The 14,296-nt window shown below is 55.1% G+C and overlaps 2 protein-coding genes across 2 annotated transcripts in view; both read left to right on the top strand.

The window, feature by feature from the left end:
• Positions 1–12,052, top strand: part of ADAMTS13 (ADAM metallopeptidase with thrombospondin type 1 motif 13) — a 38,987-nt gene extending 26,935 nt beyond the window's left edge. Inside the window, exons 23-30 of the mRNA XM_017849064.1 lie at positions 1,284–1,413; positions 2,495–2,677; positions 7,096–7,300; positions 7,964–8,282; positions 8,748–8,894; positions 9,223–9,399; positions 10,585–10,757; positions 11,640–12,052. Of these exons, the coding sequence (XP_017704553.1) occupies positions 1,284–1,413; positions 2,495–2,677; positions 7,096–7,300; positions 7,964–8,282; positions 8,748–8,894; positions 9,223–9,399; positions 10,585–10,757; positions 11,640–11,846 (1,541 nt within the window). The 3' untranslated portion in view covers positions 11,847–12,052. The remainder of the gene's footprint in view (positions 1–1,283; positions 1,414–2,494; positions 2,678–7,095; positions 7,301–7,963; positions 8,283–8,747; positions 8,895–9,222; positions 9,400–10,584; positions 10,758–11,639) is intronic.
• Positions 12,053–12,637: 585 nt separating this feature from the next.
• The window catches only part of CACFD1 (calcium channel flower domain containing 1), an 11,387-nt gene continuing 9,728 nt past the window's right edge, over positions 12,638–14,296 (top strand). Inside the window, exon 1 of the mRNA XM_017849057.1 lies at positions 12,638–12,839. Within this exon, the coding sequence (XP_017704546.1) occupies positions 12,736–12,839 (104 nt within the window). The 5' untranslated portion in view covers positions 12,638–12,735. The remainder of the gene's footprint in view (positions 12,840–14,296) is intronic.

Here is a 14,296-nt window from a genome sequence, read left to right as displayed (position 1 = left end):
CTTCCTTCCACATTTTGGCTATTCTATTGTGAATAATGCTTCTGTGAACATGGGTGTGCAAATATCTGTTTGAGTTCCTGCTTTCAGTTCTTTTGGGTGTATACCCAGAAGTGTGCTAGCTGGGTCAGATGAGAATTCTATGTTTAATTTTTGAGGAACTGCTGGATTGTTTTCCCCAGTGGCTGCACCATTTTACATTTCCACCAATGGTGCATAAGAGTTCCAATGTCCTCCCATCCTTGCCAACACTTTTTATTTCTGTTTTTTATTTTTATTTTTTTTTGGAGACAGAGCCTCATTCTGTTGCCGAGGCTGGAGTGCAGTGGCACGATCTTGGCTCACTGCAAGCTTCACCTCCGGGGCTCAAGTGATTCTCGTGCTTCAGCCTCCTGAGTAGCTGGGACTATAGGCGTCTGCCACCACACCTGGCTAATTTTTGTATTTTATTTTAGTAGAGAGGGAGTTTCACCATGTTGGCCATGCTGGACTCGAACTCCTGACCTCAGGTGATCCGCCCACCTTGGCCTCCCAAAGTGCTGGGATTACAGGCATGAGCCACTGAGCCTGCCTATTTCTTGTGAGGCTATTCCTAAAGGAGAGACTTGAGAAAACTGGCCCTAATAACATCTTTATGATAGACACAGAGATTTTCATATTGAGATTTTTTTTTCTTTTTTTTTTTTGAGATGGGGTCTTGCTCTGTCGCCCAGGCTGGAGTCCACTGGCACGATCTTGACTCACTGCAACCTCTGCCTCCCGGGTTCAAGTGATTCTCCGCCTCAGCTTCTTGAGTAGCTGGGATTACAGGTGTGCACCACTACACCCAGCTAATTTTTGTATTTTTAGTAGAGACGGGGTTTCACCATGTTGGTCAGGCTGGTCTCGAACTCCTGACCTTGTGATCTGCCCGCCTCGGCCTCCCAGAGTGCTGGGATTACAGGTGTGAACCACTGTGCCCGGCCCATATTGCAATTCTTATAATGCCTCTCAATAAACAATAACAGCTACCATTTGTCAAGTATCTACTATGTGCCAGGCACTTTTCATCTCCCCTTTTAAAAATCTTTATAAATGACTCTGCAAGGTAGATGCCATTATCTTTTTTTTTTAATTTAAGATTCAGAGGGTTAAGTCAGTTGTCTGAGGTCACACAGCTGGTAAGTGGCAGAGCCGGGACTGAAACCCATGCAGGCCTTACGTGCTAGAGCTGCCCAGTGAGCCCAGGCTGCAGTCCTTGCTGAGCCCGCCCCTTGGGGCTCCGGGTCTCTGCTTCGTCCACGCAGGCCTGATGGAGCTGCGTTTCCTGTGCATGGACTCTGCACTCGGGGTGCCTGTCCAGGAGGAGCTGTGTGGCCTGGCAAGCAAGCCTGGAAGCCGGCGGGAGGTCTGCCAGGCTGTCCCGTGCCCTGCTCGGTGAGTGAGGGGAGCAAGACTGTGCAGGGGAAAGTCTGGCCTTGGGATGTGGCCTCCTACAGAGTGCTGGCCTTCTCCCTGCAGGTGGGAGACCCGAGCCTTGGCTCCATGCCCGGTGACCTGCGGAGGGGGGCAGGTGCCGCTGGCTGTGCACTGTGTGAGGCTAGACCATGGCCGCCCCATTCCCCTGTCTCACTCCAAGTGCGGGCCAGAGCCCCGGCCCAGCCCCTTTGAAGACTGCAGCCCAGAGCCCTGCCCTTCCAAGGGAGACAGGGGGTTCTAGGTCTGCATCCTGGCTCTTCCCTCACCTCCAAACCGGATCTTTTGACCCTCAGTGTCCTCACCAGTGGGAGCAGGTCATATTGTGCCCCCAGAAGACTGGCGGGGGGGTTAATGAAAGGATTAAATGCATGTGAAGTATATGCTAAACACAAAGAGTGTAAAATGCATGCTAGATGCAATGCGTGTAAAGTACATTGCACAGGATCTGGGATGCTGTGGGCACACGTGGTTGCTGGGATATTTCTTCATAAACTGCTCTTTATGGACCACCTAGGCCCCGGGGCTGTCCTGGAGCTAGGGGACACAGCAGAGAACAAGGCAGAGAAATGTCCCTGACCTCCTGGAGCAAATGGAGGGGGAAAAGAGGACAGATAATAATAGGACAGAGGGGGAATGCAGTTTGATGGATGGTATTCAGTGTGATGCAGCCAAACACAGCAGGAGGGGAGGAGGGGAGAGCTAGCGAGGTGGGCTCCAGGGCAGTGGTGCTGGGATCACTGTTCAAGAAAGACACGCAGGGCCCTTGGGTGCCTGGACCCCTGTCCCCACTGTCTCTGGGATACGACATCTGTCGTTTGCCCTCACCTCTCCCTTCTGTAAAATGGGTTTGTCCAAATATTCTGTCCACTCTGCCAAGCCTCTTGGTGAGGACACAAGGGGGCCTCCAGAAAGAGAACCTCTCCAGGCCCTTCCCAGCTTCCTGTCTCTTCCTGGTCTGGGGAAATGAAGGGGGAGACCTGACTCCCCTGGGTTCCCAGGCCCTGGGGCTGTTTGGGTTCCTGACTTCAGTTTGCTCCAGGTGGCAGTACAAGCTGGCGGCCTGCAGCGTGAGCTGTGGGGGAGGGGTCATGCGGAGGATCCTGTATTGTGCCCGGGCCCATGGGGAGGATGATGAGGAGGAGATCCTGTTGGACACCCAATGCCAGGGGCTGCCTCGCCCAGAACCCCAGGAGGCCTGCAGCCTGGAGCCCTGCCCACCTAGGTGAGTCAGCCGGTGACGGGAGGGGCAGCTCCTGGTGTGTGCAGATGCCAGGCCAGGTGCTGTGGTGTGCTCCTATAATCACAGCTACTTGGAAAGCTGAATCAGGAGAATCACTTGAGTCCGGCAGCGCAAGTCCAACCTGGGCAACACAGTGAGACCTCATCTCTAAAAAAAAAACAAGATGGGGCCAGGTGTGGTGGCTCACGCCTATAATCCCAGCACTATGGAAGGCCGAAGCGGGTGGATTACCTGAGGTCAGGAGCTTGAGACCGGCCGGGCCAACGTGGTGAAACCCCATCTCTACTAAAAATACAAAAATTAGGCCGGGTGTGGTGGCTTACGCCTGTAATCCCAGCACTTTGGGAGGCTGAGGTGGGTGGACCACCTGAGGTCGGGAATTTGAGACCAGCCTGACCAACATGGAGAAACCCCACTCTACTAAAAATACAAAATTAGCCAGGTGTGGTGGTACATGCCTGTAATCCCAGTTACTCAGGAGGCTGAGGCAGGAGAACAGCTTGAACCTGGGAGGCCAAGGTTGTGGTAAGCCAAGATCACACCACTGGACTCTAGCCTGGTCAACAACAGCGAAACTCCATCTCAAAAAACAAAGCAAACAAACAAAAAAACAAAAATTAGCTGGGTGTGGTGGTGTACACCTGTAATCCCAGCTACTTGGGAGGTGGAGGCAGGAGAATCGCTTGAACCTGGGAGGTAGAGGTTGCAGTGAGCTGAGATCACACTGCTGCACTCCAGCCTGGGCAACACAGTGAAACTCCCTCTCAAAAACAAAACAAAACAAGATGGGGTGGGGGGCTCAGTGGCCCAGGAGCCAGTCTGTAAGGAATAGGGCTACCTGGCAGGCTGTGCTAGGTGTGAGAGGTGAAGTTTAAGCACCGTGCAGGCAGGGTGCGGTGTGGGGAGGCCTGGGGGACAGACGAGGCAGCATTTGAGCAGAGCCTGAAGCTGTGAGCACCAGCATTCTGAGGTGGAAGACGGGAGGGATGGAGGTCCCTGCAGGGACACACACAGCCACACTTGGACATGGGACAGAATCATGTTCAAGTCCGTGAGGTCCAGAGCCCAGTGGTAAAGGGCCAACATTTGCCTACCTCATTTATAATTCTTTAATGGTTTCTTTTTGTAGGTTTGCATTTTTAATAAAGAAGTACTTTTCTACATCATATAGAAACGTCCAGAAAAGAATGTAACGGACATGTGTGTTCCAGCACTCAGGTTTAATAGATAGCACCCTACTGCTATGTTTCCTTCCTGTCCACTTACTTTATTTATTTATTTATTTATTTATTTATTTATTTTGAGACGGAGTCTCGCTCTGTTGCCCAGGCAGTGGTGCAATCTTGGCTCACTGCAACCTCCGTCTCCCAGGTTCAAGCCATTCTCCTGTCTCAGCCTCCCGAGTAGCTGGGAATAAAGGCACCCACCACTACAGCCAGCTAATTTTTGTATTTTTAGTAGAGACAGGGTTTACCATATTGGTCAGGCTGATCTTGAACTCCTGACCTCAGGAGATCTGCCTGCCTCAGCATTCCAAAGTGCTGGGATTACAGGCGTGAGCCATCGAACCCAGCCAGTCTCCTTAGTTTTAAATAAATGCAGTTACAGATAAGATTTCACTTAAATTTAGGCTGGACGTGGTGGCTCATGCCTGTAATCTCAGCACTTTAGGAGGCTGAGGTGAGTGGATCATTTGAGCCCAGGAGTTTGAGACCAGCCTGGGCAACATGCCAAAACCTCATCTCTACTATAAATACAAAAATTTGGGCATGGTGGTGCATGCCAGTATTCCCAGCTACTCAGGAGGCTGAGGCAGGAGAATCACCTGAGCCTTGGGAGGTCAAGGCTGCAGTGAGCAGAGATCACACCACCACTGCACTCCAGCCTAGGCAACAGAGTGAGACCCTGTCTCAGAAAAAGAACGAAAAAAAAGAAAAAAAAATTTTACTTACAGTGTTAAACCGTGTACTAAGTACTGTTGGCCAGAGTAGGGCAAAGTAGGGATCAAGGGTTTTTTTTTTTTTTCTAAATTGTTAACCAGCATCTGTTGAACAAGCCCTGATGCCCCCAGGTGGCTCCTTGGTGGTATTGGTGTATGTTAGAATCTATGTCTAGGCTTTCTACTAGGTTTTTTTCTTCTCCTTTTTTTTTTTTTTTTTTTTTGAGACAGAGTTTTTCTCTGTCACCCAGGGTGGAGTGCAGTGGTACAATCTCAGCTCACTGCAACCTCTGCCTCCTGGGTTCAAGTGATTTTCATGCCTCAGCCTCCCAAGTAGCTGGGATTACAGGTGCCCACCACCACACCCAACTGATTTTTGTATTTTTAATAGATACAGGGTTTCACTATGTTGGCCAGGCTGGTCTTGAACTCGTGACCTCAAGTGATCTGCCAGTTTCTGTTTGTTTTGTGTGTTTTTTTCTAGCTATTGTCTTGCCCATAAAAAATTGTTTTAAATGTTGTAGCTTTATAGCCATTTAACATCTGTGTCACAAGTGTGTCCTGATTTCTTTGCCTGTGCTAAAGTCCCTTGGCTGTGTGTCACATTTGTTTTTCCACATCACATTTAGAGATGATCTGGGATTTTATGGGAATTGCAGGGTTTTTCACACTGCACGCTGCCTGCATGGTGATTAAACTTCACCTCCCACACCTAGCACAGCCTGCCAGGTAGCCCTGTTCTCTACAGACCGCCTCTTGGGCCACTGGGCCTCCCCTCACTTTTTTTCAGAGATGGGGTCTCACTATCTCTGAATGTTGCCCAGTCCTGACTTGAACTCTTGGGCTCAAGTGATTCTCCTGCTTCAGCCTCCCGAGTAGCTGGGATGCAGGCACACACCACATGAGCTCTGGCTATCTCTCTGACGTTGCTGTAGCCACCCTGGCCTCACTGTCCTGGAACATTCCAGGGATAATCCCCTGACTTAGGGCTTCTGTGCTAGCTCTCGCTGCCTGATGTCTTCTGTGGATATCCTCGAGGCCCTGGATATCCCTCCCCGAGGCTTGGCTCAGACACCACAACTCCAGAATGACCCAGAGCCCTCCCTGAACATCGGTCCAGAAAGGCACGCTCGTCCCTCCTGTGACGCTCTGCTTGGCACTTTGGGAGGCCAAGGCGGGAGGATCACTTGAGCCCAGGAGTTCTAGACCAGCTTGGGCAACATAGTGAAACCCCGTCTCTACAAAAAATACAAAAATTGGCCGTGCGCAGTGGCTCACGCCTGTAATCCCAGCACTTTGGGAGGCCAAGGTGGGGAGATCACAAGGTCAGAAGATTGAGACCATCCTGGCTAACATGGTGAAACCCCGTCTCTACTAAAAATACAAAAAATTTGTCGGGTGTGGTGGCGGGCGCCTGTCGTCCCAGCTACTCGGGAGGCTGAGGCAGGAGAATGGCATGAACCCAGGAGGCGGAGCTTGCAGTGAGCTGAGATCGCACCACTGCACTTCAGCCTGGGCGACAGAGCGAGACTCCGTCTCAAAAACAGAAACAAACAAACAAAAATTACAAAAATTAGCTGGGCATGATGGCACACGCTTGTAGTCTCAGCTGCTTGGGAGGCTGAGGTGAGAGGATGGCTTGAACCCTGGAGGCTGAGGCTGCAGTGAGCTATGATTGCACCACTGTCCTCCCTCCTGGATGACAGAATGAGACCATGTCTCAAAGAAAACCATTAAAATAAACTAAAATATAAAATTTCTGCAATGCACACGACAGCCCCCACAGCAAAGCAGCATCCAGTCGCTCATGCCAGTGATGCCCAAATGGAGAACAATCCATGCTCCAAGAGGAGGTGGGGTCTGGCTTGGTTCACTGCCACCTCCCAGTGTCATGTAGAACAGCGCCAGGCCACGGAAGGCATGGGTCCAAGAGGCAGCGCTGCAGGGTCATGGGGGAGAACAGTATTGTGATGAAGATCCCAGCTCCCTTGCAGGCGCCTGGGTTCGTGTCTGGGCTCTGAAGAACGTGGGCCATAATTAGTTATTGAATGATTACAGATCAACATGGGCAGGGTTAAGGTCCTCGGCCTTCCCCCTTGTAGAACATGGGGTGGTGAGATCTGTCTCCTGTTACCCAGGGGCTCGCTTCCTGTTGCTGTTACTTGGGTCCATAGGCAGCCCCTGGGGTGCTGACAGGTGTTCTGTGAGAAAGGCGATGAGAGGGGGATATGCAATTAGGGAAAAAGAAGCTTCTTTCCTCCAGGGCCTTTTGGTAGCTCTCCTGTGCCTGTGAGCCCTGGCCCCAGACAGGAGGGGCTCTGTGGCTGCACTTCCCATCTTGCCTGGCCACAGAAGCTGTCTAGGCAACTGTTCGAGGACACGCGGGTGGAGAGGGGCCCGCATGGGGCAGTACCGTTTCTGGGGAGACCCAGCCTCTCTTTGGGGTCTTCTCTTCCTGCAGGTGGAAAGTCATGTCCCTTGGCCCATGTTCGGCCAGCTGTGGCCTTGGCACTGCTAGACGCTCGGTGGCCTGTGTGCAGCTCGACCAAGGCCAGGATGTGGAGGTGGACGAGGCGGCCTGTGCAGCACTGGTGCAGCCCCAGGCCAGCGTCCCCTGTCTCATTGCTGACTGCACCTACCGCTGGTATGTCGGGACCTGGACAGAGGTGAGCACAGCGGATGCTTGGGATCCCTATGGGGCTGGGGCGGGCATCAGCTGTGGCTGCTTATGTGTGAGGGAGTCTAGGGGGCATTGGTTCATTGTGTCCCCAGAAAGGAAGGAGAGAGCTGGGTCTGTTGGTGAGGGGGCACCTAGAGGCAGATACACAGAAGGCCTAGAGACCTGTGGGCAGCTAGGACTTAAGAGGCTCTTAGGTTTGGGGACACTGGAAGATGAACAACAGGCCACTCAGTTCTATACAGATGACGGAATGCCAGCTGTGCCACACACCTGGCAGGGCAGGAAAGACAATGGTAAATGGAGCTCAGGCTGCCCCCTGGAGGGGCTCGCTCATGGTGTGGAGGGGGCACAGGCACAGCAGACAGAGATGAGTTGCAGCCCCGCAGGCCTGCTTGCTCTAAGGCTTGGAGAGACAGAGAGGCCGTGAGGGTGACAGGGACCCAGGCTTGAATTCTAGCTCCTCCCACCTACATGACCTGTGCTGGGTGCCCTCTCTGAACCTCAGTTTTCTCATCTGTGAAATGGAGACACTTACCTGCCTCCCAGCTTGTACAAAGATTATATTGGATCACTCCTGGCCTGTGCTTACCACTGTCCTTGTCACTTTCTGGCAGGGTCAGCTGTGACTCCTCCTCCCCTCTCTTGGCAGTGCTCTGTTTCCTGTGGGGATGGCATTCAGCGCCGGCATGACACCTGCCTCGGACCCCAGGCCCAGGCGCCTGTGCCGGCTGATTTCTGCCAGCACTTGCCCAAGCCAGTGACTGTGCGTGGCTGCTGGGCTGGGCCCTGTGTGGGACAGGGGACGCCCAACCTGGTGCCTCACGAAGAAGCCACTGCTCCAGGACAGACCACAGCCACCCCTGCTGGTGCCTCCCTGGAGTGGTCCCAGGCCCGGGCCCTGCTCTTCTCCCCGGCTCCCCAGCCTCAGCGGCTCCTGCCCGGGCTCCAGGAAAGCTCGGTGCAGTCCAGTTACGTCCTGTCCTCCTTCCTGTCGGGCAGCTGCTGTAGGAGGGGTGGGCAAAGGCATCTTCCTCTGGGAAGGACTGGCACAAGAACTTGGTCCCTGGGATGTGTGCCTGGGAGGCCAGGATCAGGGCTGGCCCTCTTCCTCCCTGGCAAAGCAAAATGTCCCTTTTACTACTATTAAGGGGAAGTAACTTGAAGTTAGGAACCCAGCTTGTGAGCCCCCTAGCCTCTGGGCTGCTCTGCATGTGCCCCTGCTTGCCGGAGCATCTGGAAGCAGCCCTGTGCCCTGAGGGTGATGCTCTGACCTACCTAGCCCCCGTCCCTGTCCTGAGAAGGCTTCCAGCTGGGCCTTGGTGGACAGGGTCCACCCCTACCTCCTGGTCTCCTTCCTCAGCTTGGAAGCCCCGGAGCCTGCCCTGCTGGAAATCCCGGAAGCACTGCTTACCTGTCTCCTGCTCCCTTTTCAGGTGCCTGTGGCAGGCAGCACCTTGAGCCAACAGGAACCATTGACATGCGAGGACCAGGGCAGGCAGACTGTGCAGTGGCCATTGGGCGGCCCCTTGGGGAGGTGGTGACCCTCCGCATCCTTGAGAGTTCTCTCAACTGCAGTGCGGGTATGTCTAGGGCCACACAAGCGATGCTCCCAGTTATGGCCCCTGCCGGGAGCCAGCACAACGCTGCATGCTCTGTTCCTGGCAGGAGCCCCATGTACATTCCCAACTTTAGTTTGCATTCCATCTCATGACTGGGGAGTGATGATCTGCATTTTACAGATGAGGAAACTGAGGCTAGGAGAGATTAAGTGACGTGCTCAGTTACTTAGAGTCACATAGCCAGCAGTAGGAGAGGCGGGACTTGAACTCGGCTCAGTCAACCCCGGAGCCACTCCTCTGATGACCAGGCATGGTAGTGCTGGATCCTCACTGCCCTGCCGCTTCCTAGGGGACATGTTGTTGCTTTGGGGCCGGCTCACCTGGAGGAAGATGTGCAGGAAGCTATTGGGCATGACTTTCAGCTCCAAGACCAACACGCTGGTGGTGAGGCAGCGTTGCAGGCAGCCGGGAGGTGGGGTGCTGCTGCGGTATGGGAGCCAGCTTGCTCCTGAAACCTTCTACAGAGGTATGGCCAGGCCTTCTCCACCTCCCCTGGGTGCTCCGGTCCTGGCAGGGAGGCTGGGTGGGTGCTGCTGGGGATAGGGCCAGTCCCAGTGGGGTAGTGGGAAGATACAGAGGGAGCTGACTTAGGTGGAAGGAGCTGGGGTTGGCCAGTGTCAGTCTCTACATGCCAGGGAGAGGTCACAGGATGAGTGCTACATCCCTCCTCTTTGGGACTGTGCAGCAAGATGGATGGATGTGGGATGTGGTCCACATCCTCAGTCAGTCCCTCAGGCCTCTGCCCCACACCCACCCGCCCCGCCCCAACCCTCCAGCCTTTCAAGGCCCTTTAAGTTTTTGTGGGAGGCACTGTCCCTCGGCCCTGTTCTAGTGCACTGGTGTGAGCACACATGCTTGTACATGTGTGTGCACCCACAAGCACACCTCAGAGGATGCCACCTCAGGGACCCCTGCCTTGCCCATGGCCCCCTAGATACCCTCTGATAGCCCTCTTGGTTGTCCTGGGGGGCTTGCCCTCTCCCAACAGTCCAAGCTGGCTGAAGTTGGCTTCCCTAGTGGGTTCCAGAGGTTCCTCTGCTCCCTCAGGTGTCAGGGGTTTAGCGGCAATGGGCTTAGCCTCTGCAGAGACCTAGTGCTCCTCCTCCTTGCCCCAGCACCTGCCTGGGCAGAGAGCTGTGTACATGCCTCAGTGCACAGGCGCTGCTGGGTCCTGCCAAAAGGCTATGAGCCCACTGTCATCGTTCACATTGATTCTCGCTTCCCAGCCCAGCCCCACCCACACAGGCACCTGCCTTGAAAGAGGTGCAGGAGGTACAGGCAGGTGGCGGCTCCAGTGAGCTCTAAGGAACAGCAGTGGCTGCCATGGGTGGAGCCTATCCTTGGTGCCAGGTTCAGTGTGAAACACTCTTGCACACGTGACATCATTGAGTCCTAAAGACCACTCTGCTCAGTGCATGCCATTGTTTCCTTCAGTTGCAGAGGAGGGAACCAGAGCCCAGAACATTTAGCCTTTGCCTAAAGTCACTGGGCCAAGAAGTGGTAGAGGTGGGGTTCAGCAGGGTTTGCCTGGGAACCCCGATATTGACCACAGTGCCATGCAGCCCTGCACTGCTTCCTGGCTGTGAGTTGCCCTGGCCTGTGGCATCAGCGGTCTGTCTGGGTTTCTATGTCCCACTTGCTCCCCCTGCAGAATGTGACATGCAGCTCTTTGGGCCCTGGGGTGAAATCGTGAGTCCAGCCACGAGTAAGGCAGGGGGCTGCCGGCTCTTCATTAATGTGGCTCCGCACGCCCGGATTGCTATCCATGCCCTGGCCACCGACATGGACAATGGGACCAAGGGAGCCAATGCCAGCTACATCTCGGTGAGGCCCAGCATGGGGACTTGTGCTGTGATTCTGGACAGCTTTCCCTAGCGGGGGCAGGACTAGGAGACCCCCTTCAGTTTATCTCAGACTCAAACCCTCCAAATCATTAGTGAAAGAATGGGAGAAGAGCGCTTCCTCCACATATTCACCAAGAAATGTTTTTTGAGCTACCTACAAGAGTGAAATAGTGGCTCACACCTGTAATCCCAGCACTTTGGGAGGCTGAGGAGGGCAGATCACTTGAGGTCAGGAGTTCGAGACCAGCCTGGCCAACATGATGAAACCCTGTCTCTACTAAAAATACAAAAAGTAGCCAGATGTGGTGGCGTGTGCTTGTAATCCTAGCTACTGGGGAGGCTTAGGCACAAGAATCACTTGAACCCGGGAGGTGGAGGCTGCAGTGAACCCAGATCGCACCACTGCACTCCAGCCTGGGCAACAGAGTGAGACTTTGTCTCAAAAAAAAAAAAAAAAAAAAGCAAAATGATAAAGAATGGTAAAGACCTTTCTGATGCAGACTGACAGCTAACCCAGGACTGAAGCATAATTTTACAGTCTGATATGACTTGGACAGAGGAGCACCCTGCACCCTCCCCAAGGTTTCCTGTGTCCCGGGAGAACTGTGTTCTGCAGGGTATCAGCTTCCCCAGACGAGGCAGCCTGGCCCCGCTCTGGCACCCTGACTGTGTGTCCTCAGGGAAGTGATGTAACTTCCCTGGAGCTCAGTTTTCTGGGTAGAGTAACAGCGTACTCCTAGGAGGGCTTTGTAAGCATTAAATGTGATCTGGAATCTGTGAGCCCCTGCACATTAAGGGCTAATTAATGTGAGTGCTAATGATCACTTATGGCTGGTCCTTCTGGCTGCCCCTTTTCTCTCAGATCCGGGACATCCACAGCTTGAGGACCACAACGTTCCATGGGCAGCAGGTGCTCTATTGGGAGTCAGAGAGCAGCCAGGCTGAGATGGAGTTCAGCGAGGACTTCCTTAAGGCTCAGGCCAGCCTGCGGGGCCAGTACTGGACCCTCCAATCATGGGTAACCGGAGGACCAGGACCCTCGTCCTGGAAGGGAAAGGAAGGGACCTGACGGTCATTGAACATTTGTTACGTGTCTGGCCAGCCCTGGAGGGTTGACCTCTGGTCTCAGTGCTTTCCAATTCGAACTTTTTCCAATCTTAGGTATCTACTTTAGAGTCTTCTCCAATGTCCAAAAGGCTAGGGGGTTGAAGGTAGGGATTCTGGAAAGGCAGCCCCCATTTCCTCGGGTACCAATAAATAAAACATGCAGACTGACCGGCGTTTTTTTCTTATAAGCTGTCCAGATCTGGCTTGAAAACCCATCCCATGGCAAGGCAGGGATTCGCTGGCCCCGCTTGGCTCTATCTTGATCTGCGCAAGCCGCTGGACATCCCTAGTTATCATCTTCCTATCCAGGAAGAAAAGCCAATCAGGATTCCACTCCGAGGCTGGCGCATTTGCCAGCTCCCTGCGAAGCACCACCCGTGTGTCCTGGTGTGAGGGTCTGACCGCTAAGGTGTCCGCGCACCGCCAAACCCCGCCCCCTATGCTAATGATGCCCGCCTCCTTCGCGAGCAAGTCGCCGCAAACTGCGGGCCTCCGCCCCCTATGCTAATGACTCCCGCCCCCTCGGGCGCACCTCTCCGATGCCTGCGAGCCCCGCCCCGTATGCTAACGAGCTTCCTCCCGGCCCCGCAGCACCTCGCTGCAGCCTGCGGGTCCCGCGCCCTACAATAATGAGCACCTGCTACCCCTCGAGCTCACCTAGCCGCGGCCTGAGGGTCTCGCTCCCTAGGCTAATGAGCACCCGCCTCCCCTCGGGCGCGCCTCGCCGCAGCCTGAAAGCCCCGCCCCCTATGCTAATATGCTCCTTCTCCCACAAGGCAGCGCGCCGGTTCGGACGCGGCCGGCTACCGAGCCCTTTGTGAGGGCTGTGAGCTGCGCCTGACGGCGGCAAGATGAGCGGCTCAGGTGGGGCGCCCGCGGCGCCCGCCAGCTCTGCGCCGCCCGCGCAGGAAGAGGGCATGACGTGGTGGTACCGCTGGCTGTGTCGCCTGTCGGGGTGCTGGGGCAGTCTGTGAGTACCCGGTCAGGGAGATGGGCCGGCCCCGCCGCGCATGCGCGCCCCGCCCCGCCCCGGCGGCCCCAGGGGAAAGGACCCGCTGGGGGTCGGGGGCCTGCCGGGCGCCTCCCGGGGCGGAGGAGTGGCTGGGCCGCCGGCAGCCGGCGTCCTGGGGTTGCCATGGTTACCGGCTCGGGTCTGGGCGCCTTGGTAGCCTGGGCTGGGCTAGCGCTTCTGGGAACATTCCTGGAGGGACCAGAAACCCCAGGGCGGGGGGCACCGGCCTGGGGCACGTGACTGAGCCCTTCCCTCGCCCCCCAGGGGCTTTTGTGAGACTTTCTCGGTGATGCTCATGGAGCGCATGCCCACCTGGCCCGTAGTAAGCGTCAACTGTTGACTTGGGCGTAGGTGACGGCAGCCACGTTGCTAACCTTTGCGCGAGGATTGTTTATAAGGGAGGCGGGTGCACGGCTAGCTAGATTTCTGGCAGGAAGCCACTGGACGGAAGTTTGCTGAGGGTCAGGTGGTGTCAGGGCATAGGTGGCCCCCGGGGGCCGCGGGGCAGTGAGCTGAGGGTCGGGCCTCTCCCTGGGTCCTCTGTCCGCTGTCAGCTCTCCCCCGTTGCTGCTGCCTTGGCCGCCTATCACCGGCCCTCCTCCCCTTCTCCGTACGCATCCCAGGCACAGACCCTGACGTTAGGCTCCCAGGGAAGCTAGGCTCTTAAGCGCAGCCAGAAAAGGACAAAGAGGGAGGCAGGTCTGCTCCAGGAGTGAATGGAAGCTGTACAGCTGGCCTTCCAGGGAAAGACAAGTCTGTCTGAATGATATCCTTTCCTTTCCTGTCTGCCCTCAACCTTGTGAATTACTGGAGTGGGCAAGGTCTTATAGAATGTCTGTCGAGGATGTCTGCAGGGTTTAAACACTGGCGCAGAGGGCTAAATCTGGGCCTGGGCAGGGCAGACCCCATCAGCTCTCCTGCGAGAAGGACCATCTTTTCACCTTGGGTTCCACAGCCTTTCCAGGTGGGTGGAGGGTGGAAGGAGGTTGAGGGTGGAGGGATGTTGAGGCAGGAGGGTGCGGGGCTAGGAGTGTGCTGCCCTTGCTACGCATGCCCTTATCCGGAGGCAACTGGATACAGTTGGACAGGCCCTACCCCCCAATCACAAAGAGGCCCCAGGTTTGTGCCACTGCTCTTCAGGGCAAGTACACTTTTGACTGTGTAGGAGACACTGGTGGGCTTGAAGTTAGGCATTGGTTCCAGTCCTCTCATGTCTGGTTAGCTGTTTTCCCCGCAGATTAGGGTGAGCAGTGCAGAGGGGTGACATGGTTAGTGGTGAGAAAGGAAAGGTCCTGACTGTGGCCTGTAGGCCACACCTCCTTCCTTCTTGGTCAGTGACCCTGCCGACTCACAGATTAGCCCTGGAGTCTTATTCAGTTCTTTTTTTTTTTTTTTTTTTT

Source organism: Rhinopithecus bieti, unplaced genomic scaffold (genome assembly GCF_001698545.2).
Source record: "Rhinopithecus bieti isolate Rb0 unplaced genomic scaffold, ASM169854v2 scaffold_2205, whole genome shotgun sequence".
NCBI classification, from domain to species: domain Eukaryota; kingdom Metazoa; phylum Chordata; class Mammalia; order Primates; family Cercopithecidae; genus Rhinopithecus; species Rhinopithecus bieti.
The sequence above is the reverse complement of the archived record's forward strand: the minus strand, read 5'-3'. Positions and strand labels throughout refer to the sequence as shown.